Consider the following 26,388-nt stretch of genomic DNA (forward strand, 5'->3'; position numbering starts at 1 on the left):
TGTCTTATAATATCGGACAGTAGCTTCGCCTCAGTTCTGTGTTTAATATATAATTATTTTCAATGGCTGTGTTTCATTTAGATTTCATAACTGTCCTGTGGTATTATTTATGACAGATAGGAATTTCTTTATTTATTTTTGTTTTTGTTGATTAGAGATATGATGAGATACGATGTTTTCTTGCTTTCTGTGGAAAGAATAAAAGCGGAGCCGTAGGTCCCGGCCGCAACTTCGAATACTCAGCGTCTGGTGTCTTTGTGCTGCCCACACCCCTCAACAAATCACGACCAGAACACAGCGCAGACAGCCAGAGGGGTCTGGACGTTCCAAGCAAACCGAGAGGGCGGGTTACACACGCATCATCTTCTATTACATGAACCAAGATTCAAAATTCAAGATTCAAATAATTTAATTAATCCGAGTGTTGGGGATATACGAGGAGCACAAATTATAATTTGAATTCCGTCGAGGCTGGACGGTGGTTGGCTGACTGACGGTAAGCGTATCGCGTCACTTCCGGTTACTGAGGTTTGCTGCCGCTGTGTGTGTACAGCGTTACTCTCCGCTCTTTTCTAAATATTATCGTTTTATATCTGATAGCGACTGCTGAACGTTGCAAAACAAGCTTGTAACACTCAAGCATCTTTTCCTTTCATTAAACGTCCTGCTAATTTACACTGTTATCTAAGTGTTTTCTCCGCTAGCGTAGCTCCTAGCTTACTTTCCTGCTATGGCTTCCCCCTTTTCCTCTCCCTCTCGCTCCGTTCGGTGCTCGGTGTGTCTTATGTTTAGCTTATCCTCTGCCTCCTTTAGTGATGGTAATGGTATCTGTAATAGGTGTACGCTAGTTGCAGGGTTGGAGGCGAGGTTGTTAGACTTAGAGTCTCGGCTTCGCACTTTAGAAAACAGGCCAGCTAGCCAGGTCCCTTTAGCCGGTGCGGAGCCTCCTAGCTTAGCTGCTACCAGTCCCCCGGCAGGTCCCAGGCAGCTGGGCAACGACTGGGTCACGGCTCGTAAGAAACGTAGCTTTAGGCAGGCGCCCACGGTGCACCACCAACCGCTTCACGTTTCAAACAGATTTTCCCCACTCAGCGACACACCCGCTGAGAAACCCACTCTGATCATTGGTGACTCCATAGTCCGAAACGTGAAGTTAGAGAATCCAGCGGTCACAGTTAGGTGTTTGCCTGGGGCCAGAGCGGGCGACATTGAGTCTTATCTTAAGCTCCTGTCTAAGGATAAACGTAAGTACGCTAAGATCGTAATACACGCAGGAGCTAATGACGCCCGGTTACGCCAATCGGAAGTCACTAAAACTAACATTGAGTCGGTGTGTTCGTTCGCCAAAACAATGTCGGACTCCGTAGTTTTCTCTGGACCCCTCCCCAATGTGACCAGCGATGACATGTATAGCCGGCTGTCATCGCTCCACCGCTGGTTGTCTAGGTGGTGTCCTGCAAACGATGTGGGCTTTGTGGCTAATTGGAGCACTTTTTGGGGAAAACCTGGGCTGATTAGAAGAGACGGCGTCCATCCCACGTTGAACGGAGCCTCTCTGCTTTCTAGTAATATGGCCATGTTGCTTAGTCCCCCCACTCCGTGACAACTCAGAGTGGAGCCCAGGACGCAGAGTCGCAGTCTTACACGCCTCTCTGCACGTTCTCTACAGCCGCCACCCACTCTTAGTCTTAGTTATCGCATAGAGACTGTGTCTGCTTCTCGACCACCTAAACTATACAAGTCACAAACAAATCAAAGAGGAGTGACTTACCAGAATTTAATAAACATCAAAACAGTTCCTCTTACAGAACAAAGTAATGGTAAGCTAATGAAGTGTGGTTTATTAAATATCAGATCTCTCTCATCTAAATCCTTTTTAATAAATGACTTGATAAGTGACCATCACATAGATCTGTTCTGTCTCACTGAAACCTGGCTGCAGCAGGATGAATATGTTACTTTAAATGAGTCGACTCCAATGAGTCACATCAACTATCATGTTCCAAGATGTACAGGTAGAGGTGGAGGAGTAGCAGCAGTTTATAAATCAGATTTATTAATTACTCCTAAACCTAAACATAGTTATAACTCATTTGAGAGCCTCACTCTGAGCCTTTCTCACCCAGACTCTAAAACTCAGAAGCCAGTTGTATTTTGTATTGTTTACCGTCCTCCTGCTCCATATTCAGAGTTCTTAACTGAATTCTCTGAATTCTTATCTGACTTAGTTCTTAGCACAGATAAAGTCATTGTAGTGGGAGACTTTAACATTCATGTAGATGTTGACAGCAACTGTCTCAGCACTGCTTTTAACTCCTTAATAGACACTATTGGTTTTACACAGCAGGTAAATGAACCCACTCATCGTTTTAACCACACCCTAGATCTTGTCCTGACATATGGGGTTGAAATTGATAATTTAATAGTTTTTCCCCAAAACCCTCTGTTATCTGACCATTTCTTATTAACTTTTGAATTTAGCACAACTGACCCTATAACAGCTGGAAAGAAATGTTACTATAGCAGATGTTTATCTGACAATGCTGTTGCCAGATTCAAGCAGATGATTCCATCATCTTTTGCCTCAATGTCTTGTAGATACACAGAGAACAGTCACCTTAATCCTTATGAACAGGTTGACTGTCTTGTAGATGATGCTGCAGCTTCTCTACGTACAATGTTAGACACAGTGGCTCCTCTGAAGAAGAAGACAGTAAATCAGAGGAGGTTAGCTCCGTGGTATAACTCAGACATCCGCAGCCTAAAGCAAAGGACTAGACAACTAGAAAGACAGTGGCGTTCCAACAAAATAAATGTAAACTGCATTGCATGGAAGGACAGTCTAATGAAATATAAAAAAGCACTTTGTGCTGCTAGAAAAACATATTATTCCTCCCTAATTGAGGAAAACAAAAACAACCCCAGGTTTCTTTTCAGCACTGTAGCCAGGCTGACAAAGAGTCATAGCTGTATTGAGTCTACTATCCCCTTAAATCTCAGCAGCAATGACTTTATGAACTACTTTACTAATAAAATTATCATCATTAGAAAAAACATTCAGCAGCGACTTCTTCCAAATGACAGAAAGCACTGTCTAGACCCATCAACTTTAAATTTATTAAATCCTCTGTCTTACCTAGACAGCTTCTCCCCCATAACTCATATGGAGTTAACCTCAATAATTAACTCTTCCAAGTCGTCCACTTGTCTTTTAGATCCAATCCCAACCAGATTACTCAAAGAAGTTCTACCTTTAATCAGCTCATCCTTATTAAATCAAATCAACCAATCTTTACAACTAGGCTATGTACCACAGGCTTTTAAGGTGGCTGTGGTCAAACCTCTATTGAAAAAACCAACCCTTGACCCTGGACAACTAGCCAACTATAGGCCCATTTCAAATTTACCCTTTATTTCCAAGATTCTGGAAAAAATCGTGGCTAAACAATTATCTGACCACCTTAGTGGGAATAACCTGTACGAAGTTTTTCAGTCAGGATTTAGAAAACATCATAGCACAGAAACAGCTCTGGTTAGAGTCACTAATGATCTTCTATTAGCTTCGGACAATGGTCTAGTTTCTGTCCTTGTCCTGTTAGATCTTAGTGCTGCATTTGATACAATTGATCATAACATTCTATTACAGACACTAGAACATAGAATCGGGATTAATGGAACAGCATTGGGATGGTTTAAATCCTATTTGTTGAACAGATTCCAGTTTGTTCATGTTAATGATAAATTCTCCACACGCACAAGGATTAGCTATGGAGTTCCACAGGGTTCTGTGCTGGGTCCAATTCTGTTTAGCCTATACATGTCTCCTCTAGGTGAGATTATTAGAAAGCATTCTATTAATTTTCATTTTTACGCAGATGATACTCAGCTATACATGTCCTTGGAACCAAATGAAACAGATCAACTAGTCAAAATTCAGGGTTGTTTAAAAGACATCAAATCCTGGATGTCCCAAAACTTCCTTCAACTAAACTCAGATAAAACCGAGATTCTTATTGTTGGGCCTAAAAATCTGAGAGAGACACTATTGAGTCAGATAGCCACCCTGGATGGCATAACATTAGCTTCAGATTCTATTGTGAGGAACCTTGGTGTCATGTTTGACCAGGATCTCTCTTTTACATCATACATTAAACAAATCTCCAGAACCGCCTACTTCCACCTTAGAAATATAGTTAAAATCAGAAGCATCCTCTCTCAGAGCGATGCAGAGAAACTGATCCATGCATTTGTTACCTCTAGGCTGGACTACTGTAACTCCTTACTCATAGGATGTCCTAACAGCTCCTTAAAAAGCCTACAGCTCATTCAAAATGCTGCAGCCAGAGTTCTGACAGGACTTAGAAAGAGAGATCACATTTCTCCTACATTAGCTTCTCTGCACTGGCTGCCTGTAAAATGTAGGATAGAATTTAAAATTATCCTACTCACATACAAAGTACTCAATGATAAAGCTCCTTCTTATCTTAAAGATCTTATAGTTCCTTATGCTCCCAGCAGAACACTTCGTTCTCAGAGCGCTGGGCTACTTGTGGTTCCTAGAGTGTTTAAATGTAGAACAGGGGGCAGAGCTTTTAGCTACCAAGCTCCTCTCCTCTGGAACCAGCTCCCTCTTCAGGTTCGAGAAGCTGACACACTCTCCACCTTTAAGATTAGGCTTAAAACCTTCCTCTTTGATAAAGCTTATAGTTAGAGATGGTTCAGGTCACTGGCAATTATTGTTAGTCACAGGAACCATCTCTTAGTTAAGCTGCAATAGACATAGACTGCTGGGGGACTTAATTTATACACTGAGCTCCTCTGTTTCCTTCTACCTCCTCTGTCCCATAACCTCCCATCATTGTCCCATGTTTAACTAACCTTGTCTCTTTCTGTCCAGTAGTTGTGCTTCTCTCCTCCCCCCCCCCCCACCCCCACTTTTTCTCCCTCTCTGTCCTCACCTACAGGTATCATTGGACTCAAAGTTTGGTGTCTGTGATGGGCAGCTGCGGATCCAACCATTCTGCCTGCGTCCAGTCCCTGGTCCTACCATCCTGCCTGTGCTCTGTTGTTGCTTGTTGCTGTGCTTTTCTATCTCTCTATCCTCTCACCCCAACCGGTCGAGGCAGATGGCCGCCCACATCCAGTCTGGTTCTGCTGGAGGTTTCTTCCTCGTTAGAGAGGGAGTTTTTCCTCTCCACTGTTGCTGTCAAATTAAATGCTTGCTGTATGTGGGATTTGTTGGGTTTAGTTGTGTGAGGTTTTAAACCTTACTTTGTAAAGTGCCTTGAAATAACTTTGTTGTGATTTGGCGCTATATAAATAAAATTGAATTGAATTGAATTGAATAATACCGGTATTTGGATTTATGGCTCCTGAGTGGAGATACCAATTATGCATATATATTAAATTCACAAAATTTGGTTATTATCTTAAATATCTAACTATATATGACAAAGGTCTATAGTTTGGTAGGTGAAACACTTAATTATTGTTGATTAATAATTATTAACTGAATTAATAATTAATTAATTTACGGGGCACCACTCTGTTACCAGGGACCAATAACCAATTTGGAATAGCCAATACAGTCTCAATTGTATTTAAGTTAGTTGAAGGGTGAACTCCGTACCATAGCCGACTCAATTTACCAGTGCTGCAAAACCATATATAAATAATCACAGACAACGACCAATAAAATTATGAACTCTTTATTAAACTATTAATATTAACTCCAGTATCAACAATATCTCGTTGATATCTCAGCAAATCACAACTTGGTGTGTTCGTCTGGAAGTACTGTTACTGTATGCACGTTACCTGAGATAATGTGTGTGTGTGAGAGAGAGAGAGAGAGAGAGAGAGAGACCCCCTTTAGGGCCGTGGTGAGGTGGCACAGCTGTGCGCGTGTGCCGGTGAGGTCACGCCAGGTCCAATCAGGATGGCCGACGTCCAAGTTCCTCTGCCATTTGTCGCTTTCATCATCGGGGAGTCCGGACGTCTCAGCGAGGTGTGGTTCCCCAGCCTGGCGCCTGGTTTAGGCGCTCAAATCTGAAATCTTTGTTTCAACTCACTACAATCAGGATGAAGACGTTACATGCAGGCCGCGGTACTTCTTTTGTTTGAGCATGTGGGACCTTAATAATAATTCTGTTAACAGTTTATACACATGAGGTCCCCCAACACCAGAGGAGATTCTTCTGCACACTTTGATGGCTGTGATAGTTAGAGGTACGCCCAAGAAGGGAGGGAGATTAAAAATAAGAATGTTAACACATCTAGACACACTCACATCTAATTACTAGCTAAAGTTTTATCATACATGTAATTGCCCGGATGAAGATCAACCCTTACAGAGGGAGGAGGAGTTGTACAGACTGATGGCACCCGTAGGAAGGATCTCCAGTGGCGTTCTGTGGAGCACCTAATTCTGATCAGCCTGCGGCTGAAGGTGCTCCTCTGTCCAGCCACACACTGTGTGGGGGGTGGAGGTGTTGTCTAGGAGAGAGAGGAGTTGGACCAGCATCCTCCTCTCAGTTACAGCATGTAGGGGGTCCAGCTCCACCCCAGAACAGAACCAGCCCCCCTGATCAGTTTGTCCAGTCTGTTACTGTCTGCTACATTCATGCTGCTGCCCCACAGACCACAGTGTAAAACACTGGCCACCACAGACTCATAGAACATCCTCAGCATGGAGCTGCAGACGTTAAAGGACCTGAGCCTCCTCAAGAATTACATCCTGCTCTGAACCTTCTTGTACACACCTGAGGATAGGTATTTGTATTTTGTACTCGTACTGGTACTCATTTGTACACGACCTCCACCGGTTCATTTTTAATAGTGAGAGGGGTGACAGCACTCCCTGATTTCCTAAAGTCTATCACCAGCTCCTTAGTTTTACTAATGTTTAGTTGGAGGTGGTTCTGTCCACACCAGTTTACAAAGCTGTCCTCCACTCTCTGATACTCTGTGACGTCAACACCCTGGATACATTCTACAATAGCAGAGTCATCAGAGAACTTCTGGAGATGACGGGACTGAATTGTACCTGAAGTCTGAGGTCCACAGGGTGAAGAGGAAGGGAGACAGGACTGTCCCCTGTGGAGCTCCAGAGCACGGTGTCAGACACACAGTTCCGCAGGTGGGGGTGGTTGGTGAGGGGGTCCATGATACATGGGGGGGACCTGCATGTCCTTCAGTTTCTCTCCCATCAGTGCAGGCTGGATGGTGTTAAATGCACTGGAGAACCCAAAGAACATGATCCTCACTGAGGCGCCAGGCTTGTCCAGGTTGTTGTAGGTGCGATGGAGCAGATGTATGATGACATCATCCACTCCTAGATGTGGTTGATATGCAAGCTGGAGGGGGTCAACTGAGGGTTTGACCAGACAACGCAATTACCAGAATAAGCCACTCAAAAGCTGTGAGAGGTCATAGTTGTTTGTAAGAGAAGAAGCAGTTATTAGGATTTCCAGTGCTGTTTACTAAAAAGCCTTCATTGGGTTTAAACAAACATTTTCTTGGCTTTAAACTGAAATGTGCACATCAAATATCTGCACACTGTGCATGTACCACGCTATGCATTTTCCATGATAGTATTCCAGTTAACTCAGTTTAAGTCAAGTATTGAGTGTAATTACAAATCTAGACAACAAACGCAACCTCTTTTTTATACTTGTAGGTAGAAACCAAGTGTAATAGTAAATATACTTTAGTTTGGTATATCTTAATATACGTACATAAAAGTCAACTTAAAGGATACTTTTTTCTTTTTAGTTTAAAACAAGTATACAAATAGTGCACTTGTATGTACTACTTTTTGCAAAGGGTTCTTTTCAAGCACACAAATTAATCTACAACCTTTTTAGGTTTTGGGGCACAAAAGAATATCAGTTTATTTTCTCATGTGTCATGCATTGTCAATATTCTGCAATTTTGTATAGCATTCGTCCAATACAAATTTCAAGTTTTAGAAAGAGGTCATATTTGCTCAATCCTAGTATACTTTAAAAACTTTAAATTAAAAATTCGTAATAGTTTTTTTAACCTTTTAAAGTACCGATACTTCGGTAGGGTTAGGAGGATTTTAAGGGCCCACAAACCTTTAGGGGCTCACAGAGACCAGCTTGAATAATAATAATAACATTATTAACACTAATATATGAGCTATCACAAATGTATCTATGAAATAGTTACAAATAAGACTAAATTGCAGTATATTTCTGCCTCCCTGGACAAATGACACCCCTTCTGCCATTTACTGCATGGTTCAGTCCGTGCACCTGGATGCTGCTGAGTGAGATAGTCAGGTCGTCACCGGTTAAAACACGTCCTCACGGTCAACGAGGCATAAATTCGGCCATCAGAAACGAAAGGAAGGGTTTAACAAAGCAGAAAGAGGGGAAAGGGCCCACAATAACCGTCGTAAATTATTAAAGAAAGGTTTGTTTATTCACGAAGCTAGGCGTGCACTACTGTATGTGCTGCTAGGCAGCCAGCGAACAAAGTCAAATATGTCCACACAAGGCGTTCGTTTCTTGCATTATATAACAAGTTGTAGAACATGAGTTGCTACCGTTTCTCTTCACTGCTGAAGCCAGCTTACAAACGGAGAAATACGACAAGATGTACTATTTGTCGAGAGCGGTAAGAGCGCTCACTCGAACTACTTTCCAAAATTCAAGTACGGAGCGCTCACTCTGACAGGTTTACAGAATCTCTCTTCTCTTCTCGTCTCTTCCTCACCTGAAAAATGCGTCACACGTTGATTCTATAGCATACGTTTTTCACTATTTAATGTGAAAATAATGTAATTTTGACTGAATAATAATATGTTGTTGTCAAAAACAAATAATTGATCCAGCAGCAAGATGACACTACACCCTAATCAACTGCACCAACATGCTGAGCCGTGGTCAGTACTCTTTCTATAGTGTAGGGCCCAACATCAAATTTTTTCACAACTGTCAGTGGTGCTTCTGCTCTTTTAGGCCCGATCTCTCCAAAATTTGAGAGAGATGGTCCAGACTGGGTCATATTGTCATATAAAGTCCATATTACTGGCAAACCAATGCCATTATTTGTTATTCCTATGTTCTGGAAGTTACCCAAGCACCAATGACTTTCTACCTCTCCCACAGAGCTTGTCTGAAGTGATTTACAGTATTGGTCTGCCATCTGGTCACATTCTTTATTGCACCTAGGCCATAAAACATGTTGGGTGACTCTCACTGGCAGGCAGTTCTGTCAATCCTGGCTTGGTGTTTTTAGGCCAATTGCATATTAACAGAATTAAATACTATTAGCTTAAATTTGATATTGATATAGGCTTAAGCTATGACCAGTTGACCCAGTACTGTCACTGTAGTCTCGCTAGCCACAATGTCACTGCCACCTTTCATGTCCATGAAACAGGCTCTTTAGCACTTAAACAGCATCCACCTGTAATGCTTGAGCTTCTCAAGAGTAAAGTTGTATTCCCTTTCCTTTACGTTTAGTATTTAATTTTACAAAGAATTTTACCAAGTAAATACTTGTCAGAAGCACTACTGAAAGCAAGTAGCAGTAAGGTTGCTAGTGATTGTGTTGGCATGGATAGCGCAGATCTGTCAAACCATAGCCCATAATTCTACAGTAACTGTAGTGTTCAGTTTGTGGTGAAGTTAAAAAAAAGGTAGACAGACCAACAAAGACACAAAGAGGATTTTGTTTAAAACAAGAGTTATGCATTTAATTCTTTATTCTTCACAATATTTCCCTCACTGTTATTATGCATTCCAAAACATTTAGTTAACTGTTTTAATTGCACATTCCACAACAAAGAAAATAGGTCATAAGGTTGACCTTATTTGTTTTCCTAAAAATAATTAAACATTTTTATTACTTCTTATGATAACAACTCTTTACAGGCAATTAAGCAAAACAAAATAACGTTTGACATAAGTAATGGTGAATAACGTCAATTTTAGGCAATGACATTTAATACAAGTATAATGATGATGATGAGTCTTCTGTTTGTAATGTGTAAAGTGTGTATGGGTTTCTTCATTTATAATTTTCCTTCATTGAATTGAATTGCATTGAATTATAGCTTTTAAATAATATCGTATATCTTAGGTCTGTTTTGGTGATTGAAATAACAGTATTTGTCATTGCATTCTGACATTATGAGTCTGTATTAAATAATCAGATATAACAACATAACTTTTTTCATGTCAGTGTTTTGATTGCGATCTGAGATGAACATCAGCACTGACACTATTACTGGTTTGATAGCAGCCATGACAGAAGCACAAGGCAGGTTGCAGTAAGGACACTGATCCTCTGGCTTATTCCACTTGACACTTCTGTAAGTGGGAAAAACACAAGAGTTGGTTTTAACAAACAGCTATGTGATATTAAATCAATATTTGACCGTGTTCAAGGAGTTGCTTACGAGTGCCATCCACAAAAATGTATGTGATGTCAATATTAAAGGCGGTGATGTTTGGAGCTGCTCGGATCAAAACGTTCCCAATCGCAGTGTCGTTGGGAGCAGATGCAGAATCAAAACTAAGTTCCAGTTTGTTGTTAATGGAACCATTACTGCACAAGAAATCATAAAATTAAAAATGCATTATTCATAGGAATTGTTAATAATTATAATAATTATTAAGAGAAATAGAAAATTACCTGAATTCAGTCACTTGCAAGAACTTAAAGGAATCAAATGCGTTTTGATAGAAGGAAGTAAGCTACAGAAAAACAAAACAATGGTGTGTAAGTATATTCAGTTATTTACTGTTGTTTTTAGTATTAATTTTAATAATATAGAAAATTTGAAACATGAAATGCCAGATTTGTCAGGTCATGTATATACTTTGTCCATTTCTATATTCATTATCTTATTAAAATATTAAAGGACTCCCATATTTGTTTTTACGCCGGATACCCTTCCCTTCACGACGCAACCCTCTCTATTTAGTCACTGGCTTCACACCCCTGTGGCTAGATTATTCAACTTATGCAATAATTACTGTAAGTGTACAAACAGAGCTAACAGGGACTAAAAACTATAAGTTATTGATTAGGAGCTGTAAACATGTTGCAGAAAAATATGGTTTTATTGTTTATACTGCAATAATGAAAATATTGTGTGTATTACTTTTTTGTGAAAAACACAGTGGACTTTATATAAATATATTATATGGTTAAAAACCGACGCTTTAAGCAAAGCATTTACATCAGCAATTCTTACAAATCATTTTCATCACTTTTTTCTGAATGGTTTGTTTAGCCTTAATTATTAAAAATATATAAACACAAGACAACTTATGTTTCACTTTGAGAGATACTTACTGTTGTTGTTATCACGAAGGCTCGATTTGTATATGCTGTGGATGATGGATTATTCAAGTCACTAGTAAATGTCTCCTTAGATTTGAAAATAAGACTCTTTTTTGTAAATGCCACAACAGCAGCAGTAGTTGTAGTAGGCCCCGATGTACCACTGGTGGCTGTGTACACTTGTACACCTGTGGTGCTGTTCAGTGTAGGTGGCACTGTTGTTGCATTTGTTGTTGGATTTAAATCTGTCAAAACATTAGTTGACAAAATGGAAAGTTAGGAAAAGAAAATTTTAGTTGACTTGTTTTTTTATTTTCTTATTTTAATTATTTTAATCAAATTAAAATCATATTAAAGTATTAGTACATAGTACTTTTGCAACAACCAACAGGTTAACCAAGTTGCTTCCCATGTATAAAATATATTCATAAGGTATAAAGCTTAAAATATATGAAATGCAAAATGCATAAACACACACTACAACTGTTTGTTTTTTGTTAAAACTCTTTAACCTACAGTATACCACAAACTCACAAACAATTTGTAGCATCCAATCGTTTCAAGTTAATTAAAAAAAATATTGCCAAAGACAATAGCAAATTACTTCTGATGATTGCTGGGGCAGTGAACATACTGTGCAGTATTTTCATGTTTAAGTATCTATGGTGTGTAGTGCAAGAGTGTACTTACAAACTGCTGCGACAGATGAAGGAACAATAGTAAGGTTGTAGGTGTTGTTGGGGTTGGACAAAGCCATTACTAACTGATTTGCCACATCATTAGTGGGTGGGACCTGGTCTACTGTAGTATTAAACACAATTCCCACATCTGCTTCAGTATTGGCTGATTTGGTTATGGTAACAGCTTCTCTGTAAAAACAAAACACATATTTTAGTTCATAATAATCCATACTGCTCAATCCCATACGTGGGGTCACGGGGGGTCTGGCTATGGGCGAGAGGCGGGAAACACCCTGGACAGGTCGCCAGTCCATCAAAGGGCAACAATGGAGCAATGGAGAGTGACCAATCCCTAATGCATGTCTTTTGACTGTGGGAGGAACCCGGAGAACCCGAGGAGAACATGCAAACTCCACACGGAAAGGCACACAGTCCGCCCGTTCAATAATAAAAGATAATTTATAAAAGATATATGTATTTGTGCATGCTTGTTTTACTAGTTGTCATTAAAGGGTATAGAAACAATGACCACAGTCCAGATACAAAAGTATAGTTACTTTTTAAAAAATGCATTACCTAAATTGTATGACATATGAACGAAGAAACCGAACACCAAAACTTGCCCGGTAGATGACGTCCCACTAAGGGGTGGAAACAAAACATACATAAATAGTGAAAATGTGTTCTTGCAAATGTGTAAATAAAATACTTGCTTTTGTTATTTCCTTTGACATTGTACTCACAATTGTAACAACTTGTAGTTCCAGAGTTTTGAATTCAATGCTGTTGCTGTCAGTGAGTTGTGATGTAAATGGTACAACCAAAACTGCTGTGACAAGTACAACTGCTGGGGGAGTCAACGTCGTTGTGGTGGTGGTGGAAGTAGAAGTAGTAGTAGTAGTAGTAGTAGTAGTAGTAGGAGTAGTAGAAGTTGTAGTTGAAGACGTAGTATGAGTGATAGGGGCAATAGTATTAGGAATTGTAGAAGTAGTAGAAGTTGTAGTCGTAGTAGTAATAGTAGTAGGAGTAGTAGCTGGATTAGTAGGACTTGTAGTAGTATGATTTGTAGTAATAGTGGGGAACGTAATTTTTGTATTAGTAGTTGACACAATCAAACTAGTAGATGACACTGAAATTCCAGAGGTTGGTCCTCTTTCAGCAGTTGTTAATTCCACAGTTGTAGAAGCACCAGTGTTTGTTGTTGTAGTTGTTGTTGATGAAGCAGAGGTTGATGCCGCTGAGGATGTTACTGTTACCTCTGCAGTGGCTGAAGTAAAACTTGATGATACTGCAACTATTGTGGAAGTAAAACATGCTTCAGTTTCTGTGGCTACAGGAAAACATAATTACGTTATTATAAGAAGTGATACTGTGGTTAATGATGGAATACCTGTTGTTGGTGCTGCAGTTGTCAATATTGGTGTATTTGACGTTCCAGGTGTGATTGCTTGAGATGTTGTAGCAAATGTTTCAGGAGGTATTGTGGAATTTCCTGCTGTGGGAGAAGCACTTTGTGTTGTTGGAGAACTTGTTGTTGTCACTGTAGTCTCTGTCGTTGGAGCAGGTGTAGCACTGATGGTTGTTTGTTGAGTAGTTTCTGTAGTAGTCAACTTGGGGACTGCAGTTGTTGGACTTATTGTCTCGTTCAATACTGCAAAAGCACAAGGATGACACCATGTAGATTGGGGGAAATAAAGTGTAGTAATCAGTAGATTTCTATGTACATGTGCTTAAAGTCCTGCTCATGCTTTTACGTGGTCTTTGCTGACCCATCCATCCTTTCAGAAGGCGCAAAGAAAAGAATTATTATTAAATTTGTTATTGGACTGGCATTGATAGCAGAATCTTCACAGTCAACCTTTGATAGTTCTACGCATTGAAACCATACCACATAATCTGTACCACATACAGTAAACCCTCATAACGACACATGAGCTGGAGACTCAACAACAATGGCAAACAAAGAAAAACACTCAAAATAAAGTGTCTGAGTGATTTCCTGTTTGTTAGGGCTCTTGGTTTAACATTAAAGGCAACTGTTCACTTACCCACTGCTTGGATGGTAGTGGGATCAACAGTGAGGTTGAAGTTGTTGTTGGGATTGGACACAGCATTTGCTAATGTTTTTGCCACATCACTAGCCTGTGGGGTTTGTCCAGGTGCAGCATGGTCATTGAACTCAACCACCACTTCTACTTCAGTAAGAGTCTCTGTTGTTGTTGTTGTGACATATTGTCTGCAAAAAACAGCAGAGCATTTCAAGGACATCATAATAACGGTCATGAATGATGTGTGCAATTGCTCCATAAAATGGGGTTCTTTGGAATACAACACTCATGATACCGGAGAATACCACCTACAATAAAGTGAACAGCACGTTGAAATCTTACCTGAATTCTATGACATAGGCACGGACGAAAAGATAATAATATCTTGCACTGTAGACGATGTCCCACTGAGGGAGGAAAGCAGATAGAAAAGTGCAAACATATTACAAATGTTTCATTATCTAAATACAATAGTCAAGATTGTCAAGTTGAATTTATCCACTTGGGCAATTATGAAGCCACGTAACCATTTTGACATGGTACTCACAATTTGTACAACTTCTGTTTCAAGAGTCTTGAACTCAACACTGTTGCTATCATTGAGTTGTGGTTCATATGGTGTATTCAAGACAGCTGAGACAAGAACAAACGTTGTGTTTCCTGGAGCGGTCGAAGTAGCTGCTGTAGTCTCTGTTGTTGGAGCTGGTGTAGCACTGATGGTTGTTTGTTGAGTGGCCTCTGTAGTACTCAAGTTGGGGACTACAGTTGTTGGACTTGTTGTCTCGTTCAATACTGCAAAAGCACAAGGATGACACCATGTAGATTGGGAGAAATAAAGTGTAGTAGTCAGTAGATTTCTATGTACATGTGCTTAAAGTCCTGCTCATGCTTTTACATGGTCTTTGTTGACCCATCCATCCTTTCAGAAGGCGCAAAGAAAAGAATTATTATTAAATTTGTTAGTAAACTGGCATTGAAGCAGATACTTCACAGTCAACCTTTGATAGTTCCACGCAATGAAACCATACCAAATAATCTGTACCACATACAGTAATCCCTCATAACGACACATGAGCTGGAGACTCAACAACAATGGCAAACAAAGAAAAACACTCAAAACAAAGTGTCTGAGTGATTTTCTGTTTGTTAGGGCTCTTGGTTTAACATTAAAGGCAACTGTTCACTTACCCACTGCTTGGATGGTAGTGGGATCAACAGTGAGGTTGAAGTTGTTGTTGGGATTGGACACAGCATTTGCTAATGTTTTTGCCACATCACTAGCCTTTGGGGTTTCTCCAGGTGCAGCATGGTCATTGAACTCAACCACCACTTCTACTTCAGTAAGAGTCTCTGTTGTTGTTGTTGTGACATATTGTCTGCAAAAAACAGCAGAGCATTTCAAGGACATCATAATGACAGTCATAAATGATGTGTGCAATTGCTCCATGAAATGGGGTTCTTTGGAATACAACACTCATGATACTGGAGAATAGCACCTACAATAAAGTGAACAGCACGTTGAAATCTTACCTGAATTCTATGACATAGGCACGGACGAAAAGATAATAATATCTGGCACTGTAGACGATGTCCCACTGAGGGAGGAAAGCAGATAGAAAAGTGCAAACATATTACAAATTTTTTATTATCTAAATACAATAGTCAAGATTGTCAAGTTGAATTCATCCACTTGGGAAATTATGATATCAGCTACCATTTTGACATGGTACTCACAATTTGTACAACTTCTGTTTCAAGAGTCTTGAACTCAACACTGTTGCTATCATTGAGCTGTGGTTCATATGGTGTATTCAAGACAGCTGAGACAAGAACAAACGTTGTGTTTCCTGAAGCGGTCGAAGTAGCTGCTGTAGTCTCTGTTGTTGGAGCTGGTGTAGCACTGATGGTTGTTTGTTGAGTGGCCTCTGTAGTACTCAAGTTGGGGACCACAGTTGTTGGACTTGTTGTCTCGTTCAATACTGCAAAAGCACAAGGATGACACCATGTAGATTGGGAGAAATAAAGTGTAGTAGTCAGTAGATTTCTATGTACATGTGCTTAAAGTCCTGCTCATGCTTTTACGTGGTCTTTGTTGAGCCATCCATCCTTTCAGAAGGCGCAAAGAAAAGAATTATTATTAAATTTGTTAGTAAACTGGCATTGAAGCAGATACTTCACAGTCAACCTTTGATAGTTCTACGCAATGAAACCATACCACATAATCTGTACCACATAAAGTAATCCCTCATAACGACACATGAGCTGGAGACTCAACAACAATGGCAAACATAGAAAAACACTCAAAATAAAGTGTCTGAGTGATTTCCTGTTTGTTAGGGCTCTTGGTTTAACGTTAAAGGCAACTGTTCACTTACCCACTGCTTGGATGGTAGTGGGGTCAACAGTGAGGTTGAAATTGTTGTTGGGAATGGACACAGCGTTTGCTAATGTTTTTGCCACATCATTAGCCTGTGGGGTTTCTCCAGGTGCAGCATGGTCATTGAACTCAACCACCACTTCTACTTCAGTAAGAGTCTCTGTTGTTGTTGTTGTGACATATTGTCTGCAAAACACAGCAGAGCATTTCAAGAACATCATAATGACAGTCATGAATGATGTGTGCAATTGTGCCATGAAATGGGGTTCTTTGGAATACAACACTCATGATACTGGAGAATAACACCTACAATAAAGTGAACAGCACATTGAAATCTTACCTGAATTCTATGACATAGGCACGGACAAAAAGATAATAATATCTTGCACTGTAGACAATGTCCCACTGAGGGAGGAAAGCAGATAGAAAAGTGCAAACATATTACAAATGTTTCATTATCTAAATACAATAGTAAAGATTGTCAAGTTGAATTCATACACTTGGGCAATTATGAAGCCACGTAACCATTTTGACGTGGTACTCACAATTTGTACAACTTCTGTTTCAAGAGTCTTGAACTCAACACTGTTGCTATCATTGAGTTGTGGTTCATATGGTGTATTCAAGACAGCTGAGACAAGAACAAACGTTGTGTTTCCTGGAGCGGTCGAAGTAGCTGCTGTAGTCTCTGTTGTTGGAGCTGGTGTAGCACTGATGGTTGTTTGTTGAGTGGCCTCTGTAGTACTCAAGTTGGGGACTACAGTTGTTGGACTTGTTGTCTCGTTCAATACTGCAAAAGCACAAGGATGACACCATGTAGATTGGGAGAAATAAAGTGTAGTAGTCAGTAGATTTCTATGTACATGTGCTTAAAGTCCTGCTCATGCTTTTACATGGTCTTTGTTGACCCATCCATCCTTTCAGAAGGCGCAAAGAAAAGAATTATTATTAAATTTGTTAGTAAACTGGCATTGAAGCAGATACTTCACAGTCAACCTTTGATAGTTCCACGCAATGAAACCATACCAAATAATCTGTACCACATACAGTAATCCCTCATAACGACACATGAGCTGGAGACTCAACAACAATGGCAAACAAAGAAAAACACTCAAAACAAAGTGTCTGAGTGATTTTCTGTTTGTTAGGGCTCTTGGTTTAACATTAAAGGCAACTGTTCACTTACCCACTGCTTGGATGGTAGTGGGATCAACAGTGAGGTTGAAGTTGTTGTTGGGATTGGACACAGCATTTGCTAATGTTTTTGCCACATCACTAGCCTGTGGGGTTTCTCCAGGTGCAGCATGGTCATTGAACTCAACCACCACTTCTACTTCAGTAAGAGTCTCTGTTGTTGTTGTTGTGACATATTGTCTGCAAAAAACAGCAGAGCATTTCAAGGACATCATAATGACAGTCATAAATGATGTGTGCAATTGCTCCATGAAATGGGGTTCTTTGGAATACAACACTCATGATACTGGAGAATAGCACCTACAATAAAGTGAACAGCACGTTGAAATCTTACCTGAATTCTATGACATAGGCACGGACGAAAAGATAATAATATCTGGCACTGTAGACGATGTCCCACTGAGGGAGGAAAGCAGATAGAAAAGTGCAAACATATTACAATTTTTTTATTATCTAAATACAATAGTCAAGATTGTCAAGTTGAATTCATCCACTTGGGAAATTATGATATCAGCTACCATTTTGACATGGTACTCACAATTTGTACAACTTCTGTTTCAAGAGTCTTGAACTCAACACTGTTGCTATCATTGAGCTGTGGTTCATATGGTGTATTCAAGACAGCTGAGACAAGAACAAACGTGTTTCCTGAAGCGGTCGAAGTAGCTGCTGTAGTCTCTGTTGTTGGAGCTGGTGTAGCACTGATGGTTGTTTGTTGAGTGGCCTCTGTAGTACTCAAGTTGGGGACCACAGTTGTTGGACTTGTTGTCTCGTTCAATACTGCAAAAGCACAAGGATGACACCATGTAGATTGGGAGAAATAAAGTGTAGTAGTCAGTAGATTTCTATGTACATGTGCTTAAAGTCCTGCTCATGCTTTTACGTGGTCTTTGTTGAGCCATCCATCCTTTCAGAAGGCGCAAAGAAAAGAATTATTATTAAATTTGTTAGTAAACTGGCATTGAAGCAGATACTTCACAGTCAACCTTTGATAGTTCTACGCAATGAAACCATACCACATAATCTGTACCACATAAAGTAATCCCTCATAACGACACATGAGCTGGAGACTCAACAACAATGGCAAACATAGAAAAACACTCAAAATAAAGTGTCTGAGTGATTTCCTGTTTGTTAGGGCTCTTGGTTTAACGTTAAAGGCAACTGTTCACTTACCCACTGCTTGGATGGTAGTGGGATCAACAGTGAGGTTGAAATTGTTGTTGGGATTGGACACAGCGTTTGCTAATGTTTTTGCCACATCATTAGCCTGTGGGGTTTCTCCAGGTGCAGCATGGTCATTGAACTCAACCACCACTTCTACTTCAGTAAGAGTCTTTGTTGTTGTTGTTGTTGTTGTGACATATTGTCTGCAAAACACAGCAGAGCATTTCAAGAACATCATAATGACAGTCATGAATGATGTGTGCAATTGTGCCATGAAATGGGGTTCTTTGGAATACAACACTCATGATACTGGAGAATAACACCTACAATAAAGTGAACAGCACATTGAAATCTTACCTGAATTCTATGACATAGGCACGGACGAAAAGATAATAATATCTTGCACTGTAGACGATGTCCCACTGAGGGAGGAAAGCAGATAGAAAAGTGCAAACATATTACAAATATTTCATTATCTAAATACAATAGTCAAGATTGTCAAGTTGAATTCATACACTTGGGCAATTATGAAGCCACGTAACCATTTTGACGTGGTACTCACAATTTGTACAACTTCTGTTTCAAGAGTCTTGAACTCAACACTGTTGCTATCATTGAGTTGTGGTTCATATGGTGTATTCAAGACAGCTGAGACAAGAACAAACGTTGTGTTTCCTGAAGTGGTCGAAGTAGCTGCTGTAGTCTCTGTTGTTGGAGCTGGTGTAGCACTGATGGTTGTTTGTTGAGTGGCCTCTGTAGTACTCAAGTTGGGGACTACAGTTGTTGGACTTGTTGTCTCGTTCAATACTGCAAAAGCACAAGGATGACACCATGTAGATTGGGAGAAATAAAGTGTAGTAGTCAGTAGATTTCTATGTACATGTGCTTAAAGTCCTGCTCATGCTTTTACGTGGTCTTTGTTGACCCATCCATCCTTTCAGAAGGCGCAAAGAAAAGAATTATTATTAAATTTGTTAGCAAACTGGCATTGAAGCAGATACTTCACAGTCAACCTTTGATAGTTCTACGCAATGAAACCATACCACATAATCTGTACCACATACAGTAATCCCTCATAACGACACATGAGCTGGAGACTCAACAACAATGGCAAACAAAGAAAAACACTCAAAACAAAGTGAGTGATTTCCTGTTTGTTAGGGCTCTTGGTTTAACATTAAAGGCAACTGTTCACTTACCCACTGCTTGGATGGTAGTGGGATCAACAGTGAGGTTGAAGTTGTTGTTAGGATTGGACACAGCATTTGCTAATGTTTTTGCCACATCACTAGCCTGTGGGGTTTCTCCAGGTGCAGCATGGTCATTGAACTCAACCACCACTTCTACTTCAGTAAGAGTCTCTGTTGTTGTTGCTGTGACATATTGTCTGCAAAAAACAACAGAGCATTTCAAGGACATCATAATGACAGTCATGAATGATGTGTGCAATTGCTCCATGAAATGGGGTTCTTTGGAATACAACACTCATGATACTGGAGAATAGCACCTACAATAAAGTGAACAGCACGTTGAAATCTTACCGGAATTCTATGACATAGGCACGGACGAAAAGATAATAATATCTGGCACTGTAGACGATGTCCCACTGAGGGAGGAAAGCAGATAGAAAAGTGCAAACATATTACAAATGTTTCATTATCTAAATACAATAGTCAAGATTGTCAAGTTGAATTCATCCACTTGGGCAATTATGAAGCCACGTAACCATTTTGACATGGTACTCACAATTTGTACAACTTCTGTTTCAAGAGTCTTGAACTCAACACTGTTGCTATCATTGAGTTGTGGTTCATATGGTGTATTCAAGACAGCTGAGACAAGAACAAACGTTGTGTTTCCTGGTGCGGTCGAAGTAGCTGCTGTAGTCTCTGTTGTTGGAGCTGGTGTAGCACTGATGGTTGTTTGTTGAGTGGCCTCTGTAGTACTCAAGTTGGGGACTACAGTTGTTGGACTTGTTGTCTCGTTCAATACTGCAAAAGCACAAGGATGACACCATGTAGATTGGGAGAAATAAAGTGTAGTAGTCAGTAGATTTCTATGTACATGTGCTTAAAGTCCTGCTCATGCTTTTACGTGGTCTTTGTTGACCCATCCATCCTTTCAGAAGGCGCAAAGAAAAGAATTATTATTAAATTTGTTAGCAAACTGGCATTGAAGCAGATACTTCACAGTCAACCTTTGATAGTTCTACGCAATGAAACCATACCACATAATCTGTACCACATACAGTAATCCCTCATAACGACACATGAGATGGAGACTCAACAACAATGGCAAACATAGAAAAACACTCAAAAAAAAGTGTCTGAGTGATTTCCTGTTTGTTAGGGCTCTTGGTTTAACGTTAAAGGCAACTGTTCACTTACCCACTGCTTGGATGGTAGTAGGATCAACAGTGAGGTTGAAGTTGTTGTTGGGATTGGACACAGCGTTTGCTAATGTTTTTGCCACATCATTAGCCTGTGGGGTTTCTCCAGGTGCAGCATGGTCATTGAACTCAACCACCACTTCTACTTCAGTAAGAGTCTCTGTTGTTGTTGTTGTGACATATTGTCTGCAAAAAACAACGGAGCATTTCAAGGACATCATAATTACAGTCATGAAAGATGTGTGCAATTGTGCCATGAAATGGGGTTCTTTGGAATACAACACTCATGATACTGGAGAATAGCACCTACAATAAAGTGAACAGCACATTGAAATCTTACCTGAATTCTATGACATAGGCACGGACGAAAAGATAATAATATCTTGCACTGTAGACGATGTGCCACTGAGGGAGGAAAGCAGATAGAAAAGTGCAAACATATTACAAATGTTTCATTATCTAAATACAATAGTCAAGATTGTCAAGTTGAATTCATCCACTTGGGCAATTATGAAGCCACGTAACCATTTTGACATGGTACTCACAATTTGTACAACTTCTGTTTCAAGAGTCTTGAACTCAACACTGTTGCTATCATTGAGTTGTGGTTCATATGGTGTATTCAAGACAGCTGAGACAAGAACAAACGTTGTGTTTCCTGAAGTGGTCGAAGTAGCTGCTGTAGTCTCTGTTGTTGGAGCTGGTGTAGCACTGATGGTTGTTTGTTGAGTGGCCTCTGTAGTACTCAAGTTGGGGACTACAGTTGTTGGACTTGTTGTCTCGTTCAATACTGCAAAAGCACAAGGATGACACCATGTAGATTGGGAGAAATAAAGTGTAGTAGTCAGTAGATTTCTATGTACATGTGCTTAAAGTCCTGCTCATGCTTTTACGTGGTCTTTGTTGACCCATCCATCCTTTCAGAAGGCGCAAAGAAAGGAAGTATTATTAAATTTGTTAGCAAACTGGCATTGAAGCAGATACTTCACAGTCAACCTTTGATAGTTCTACGCAATGAAACCATACCACATAATCTGTACCACATACAGTAATCCCTCATAACGACACATGAGCTGGAGACTCAACAACAATGGCAAACATAGAAAAACACTCAAAATAAAGTGTCTGAGTGATTTCCTGTTTGTTAGGGCTCTTGGTTTAACGTTAAAGGCAACTGTTCACTTACCCACTGCTTGGATGGTAGTAGGATCAACAGTGAGGTTGAAGTTGTTGTTGGGATTGGACACAGCGTTTGCTAATGTTTTTGCCACATCACTAGCCTGTGGGGTTTCTCCAGGTGCAGCATGGTCATTGAACTCAACCACCACTTCAACTTCAGTAAGAGTCTCTGTTGTTGTTGTTGTTGTGACATATTGTCTGCAAAAAACAACGGAGCATTTCAAGGACATCATAATTACAGTCATGAATGATGTGTGCAATTGTGCCATGAAATGGGGTTCTTTGGAATACAACACTCATGATACTGGAGAATAGCACCTACAATAAAGTGAACAGCACATTGAAATCTTACCTGAATTCTATGACATAGGCACGGACGAAAAGATAATAATATCTTGCACTGTAGACGATGTGCCACTGAGGGAGGAAAGCAGATAGAAAAGTGCAAACATATTACAAATGTTTCATTATCTAAATACAATAGTCAAGATTGTCAAGTTGAATTCATCCACTTGGGCAATTATGAAGCCACGTAACCATTTTGACATGGTACTCACAATTTGTACAACTTCTGTTTCAAGAGTCTTGAACTCAACACTGTTGCTATCATTGAGTTGTGGTTCATATGGTGTATTCAAGACAGCTGAGACAAGAACAAACGTTGTGTTTCCTGAAGTGGTCGAAGTAGCTGCTGTAGTCTCTGTTGTTGGAGCTGGTGTAGCACTGATGGTTGTTTGTTGAGTGGCCTCTGTAGTACTCAAGTTGGGGACTACAGTTGTTGGACTTGTTGTCTCGTTCAATACTGCAAAAGCACAAGGATGACACCATGTAGATTGGGAGAAATAAAGTGTAGTAGTCAGTAGATTTCTATGTACATGTGCTTAAAGTCCTGCTCATGCTTTTACGTGGTCTTTGTTGACCCATCCATCCTTTCAGAAGGCGCAAAGAAAAGAAGTATTATTAAATTTGTTAGCAAACTGGCATTGAAGCAGTTACTTCACAGTCAACCTTTGATAGTTCTACGCAATGAAACCATACCACATAATCTGTACCACATACAGTAATCCCTCATAACGACACATGAGCTGGAGACTCAACAACAATGGCAAACATAGAAAAACACTCAAAATAAAGTGTCTGAGTGATTTCCTGTTTGTTAGGGCTCTTGGTTTAACATTAAAGGCAACTGTTCACTTACCCACTGCTTGGATGGTAGTAGGATCAACAGTGAGGTTGAAGTTGTTGTTGGGATTGGACACAGCGTTTGCTAATGTTTTTGCCACATCATTAGCCTGTGGGGTTTCTCCAGGTGCAGCATGGTCATTGAACTCAACCACCACTTCTACTTCAGTAAGAGTCTCTGTTGTTGTTGTTGTGACATATTGTCTGCAAAAAACAACGGAGCATTTCAAGGACATCATAATTACAGTCATGAAAGATGTGTGCAATTGTGCCATGAAATGGGGTTCTTTGGAATACAACACTCATGATACTGGAGAATAGCACCTACAATAAAGTGAACAGCACATTGAAATCTTACCTGAATTCTATGACATAGGCACGGACGAAAAGATAATAATATCTTGCACTGTAGACGATGTCCCACTGAGGGAGGAAAGCAGATAGAAAAGTGCAAACATATTACAAATGTTTCATTATCTAAATACAATAGTCAAGATTGTCAAGTTGAATTCATCCACTTGGGCAATTATGAAGCCACGTAACCATTTTGACATGGTACTCACAATTTGTACAACTTCTGTTTCAAGAGTCTTGAACTCAACACTGTTGCTATCATTGAGTTGTGGTTCATATGGTGTATTCAAGACAGCTGAGACAAGAACAAACGTTGTGTTTCCTGAAGCGGTCGAAGTAGCTGCTGTAGTCTCTGTTGTTGGAGCTGGTGTAGCACTGATGGTTGTTTGTTGAGTGGCCTCTGTAGTACTCAAGTTGGGGACTACAGTTGTTGGACTTGTTGTCTCGTTCAATACTGCAAAAGCACAAGGATGACACCATGTAGATTGGGAGAAATAAAGTGTAGTAGTCAGTAGATTTCTATGTACATGTGCTTAAAGTCCTGCTCATGCTTTTACGTGGTCTTTGTTGACCCATCCATCCTTTCAGAAGGCGCAAAGAAAAGAATTATTATTAAATTTGTTAGTAAACTGGCATTGAAGCAGATACTTCACAGTCAACCTTTGATAGTTCTACGCAATGAAACCATACCACATAATCTGTACCACATACAGTAATCCCTCATAACGACACATGAGCTGGAGACTCAACAACAATGGCAAACAAAGAAAAACACTCAAAACAAAGTGTCTGAGTGATTTCCTGTTTGTTAGGGCTCTTGGTTTAACATTAAAGGCAACTGTTCACTTACCCACTGCTTGGATGGTAGTGGGATCAACAGTGAGGTTGAAGTTGTTGTTGGGATTGGACACAGCATTTGCTAATGTTTTTGCCACATCACTAGCCTGTGGGGTTTCTCCAGGTGCAGCATGGTCATTGAACTCAACCACCACTTCTACTTCAGTAAGAGTCTTTGTTGTTGTTGTTGTTGTTGTGACATATTGTCTGCAAAACACAGCAGAGCATTTCAAGGACATCATAATGACAGTCATGAATGATGTGTGCAATTGTGCCATGAAATGGGGTTCTTTGGAATACAACACTCATGATACTGGAGAATAGCACCTACAATAAAGTGAACAGCACATTGAAATCTTACCTGAATTCTATGACATAGGCACGGACGAAAAGATAATAATATCTTGCACTGTAGACGATGTCCCACTGAGGGAGGAAAGCAGATAGAAAAGTGCAAACATATTACAAATGTTTCATTATCTAAATACAATAGTCAAGATTGTCAAGTTGAATTCATACACTTGGGCAATTATGAAGCCACGTAACCATTTTGACGTGGTACTCACAATTTGTACAACTTCTGTTTCAAGAGTCTTGAACTCAACACTGTTGCTATCATTGAGTTGTGGTTCATATGGTGTATTCAAGACAGCTGAGACAAGAACAAACGTTGTGTTTCCTGAAGTGGTCGAAGTAGCTGCTGTAGTCTCTGTTGTTGGAGCTGGTGTAGCACTGATGGTTGTTTGTTGAGTGGCCTCTGTAGTACTCAAGTTGGGGACTACAGTTGTTGGACTTGTTGTCTCGTTCAATACTGCAAAAGCACAAGGATGACACCATGTAGATTGGGAGAAATAAAGTGTAGTAGTCAGTAGATTTCTATGTACATGTGCTTAAAGTCCTGCTCATGCTTTTACGTGGTCTTTGTTGACCCATCCATCCTTTCAGAAGGCGCAAAGAAAAGAATTATTATTAAATTTGTTATTGGACTGGCATTGATAGCAGAATCTTCACAGTCAACCTTTGATAATTCTACGCATTGAAACCATACCACATAATCTGTACCACATACAGTAATCCCTCATAACGACACATGAGCTGGAGACTCAACAACAATGGCAAACAAAGAAAAACATTCAAAACAAAGTGTCTGAGTGATTTCCTGTTTGTTAGGGCTCTTGGTTTAACATTAAAGGCAACTGTTCACTTACCCACTGCTTGGATTGTAGTGGGATCAACAGTGAGGTTGAAGTTGTTGTTGGGATTGGACACAGCATTTGCTAATGTTTTTGCCACATCACTAGCCTGTGGGGTTTCTCCAGGTGCAGCATGGTCATTGAACTCAACCACCACTTCTACTTCAGTAAGAGTCTCTGTTGTTGTTGTTGTTGTGACATATTGTCTGCAAAACACAGCAGAGCATTTCAAGGACATCATAATGACAGTCATGAATGATGTGTGCAATTGTGCCATGAAATGGGGTTCTTTGGAATACAACACTCATGATACTGGAGAATAGCACCTACAATAAAGTGAACAGCACATTGAAATCTTACCTGAATTCTATGACATAGGCACGGACGAAAAGATAATAATATCTTGCACTGTAGACGATGTCCCACTGAGGGAGGAAAGCAGATAGAAAAGTGCAAACATATTACA

General features: G+C 40.0%; 1 protein-coding gene across 1 annotated transcript; it reads right to left on the reverse strand.

Moving 5' to 3' along the window:
- Window positions 1-9,700: 9,700 nt before the first annotated feature.
- LOC114865715 (mucin-2-like) lies at window positions 9,701-18,527 on the reverse strand. Its single transcript, XM_029167068.2, has 13 exons — window positions 18,505-18,527; window positions 18,263-18,401; window positions 17,956-17,962; window positions 14,393-14,399; window positions 14,051-14,238; window positions 13,393-13,653; window positions 12,746-13,296; window positions 12,579-12,643; window positions 12,013-12,191; window positions 11,335-11,567; window positions 10,669-10,730; window positions 10,433-10,581; window positions 9,701-10,343 (listed from the first exon to the last, which is right to left on the reverse strand). Exons 1-13 carry the CDS (start codon window positions 18,525-18,527, stop codon window positions 10,258-10,260), a joined length of 1,950 nt encoding a protein of 649 aa, XP_029022901.2. The 3' UTR covers window positions 9,701-10,257.
- Between the last annotated feature and the right edge of the window lie 7,861 nt (window positions 18,528-26,388).

Source organism: Betta splendens, chromosome 2 (genome assembly GCF_900634795.4).
Source record: "Betta splendens chromosome 2, fBetSpl5.4, whole genome shotgun sequence".
Taxonomy (NCBI): Eukaryota; Metazoa; Chordata; class Actinopteri; order Anabantiformes; family Osphronemidae; genus Betta; species Betta splendens.

Coding starts and splice junctions, on each gene's coding strand:
- LOC114865715 (XM_029167068.2), bottom strand. CDS start 18,527: ATGGATGGCTCAACAAAGACCAC. Junction 18,402..18,504: donor GATGGCTCAACAAAGACCAC/GTAAAAGCATGA, acceptor GTGCTTTTGCAG/TATTGAACGAGACAACAAGT. Junction 10,582..10,668: donor TTGCAAGTGACTGAATTCAG/GTAATTTTCTAT, acceptor TTTCTTGTGCAG/TAATGGTTCCATTAACAACA.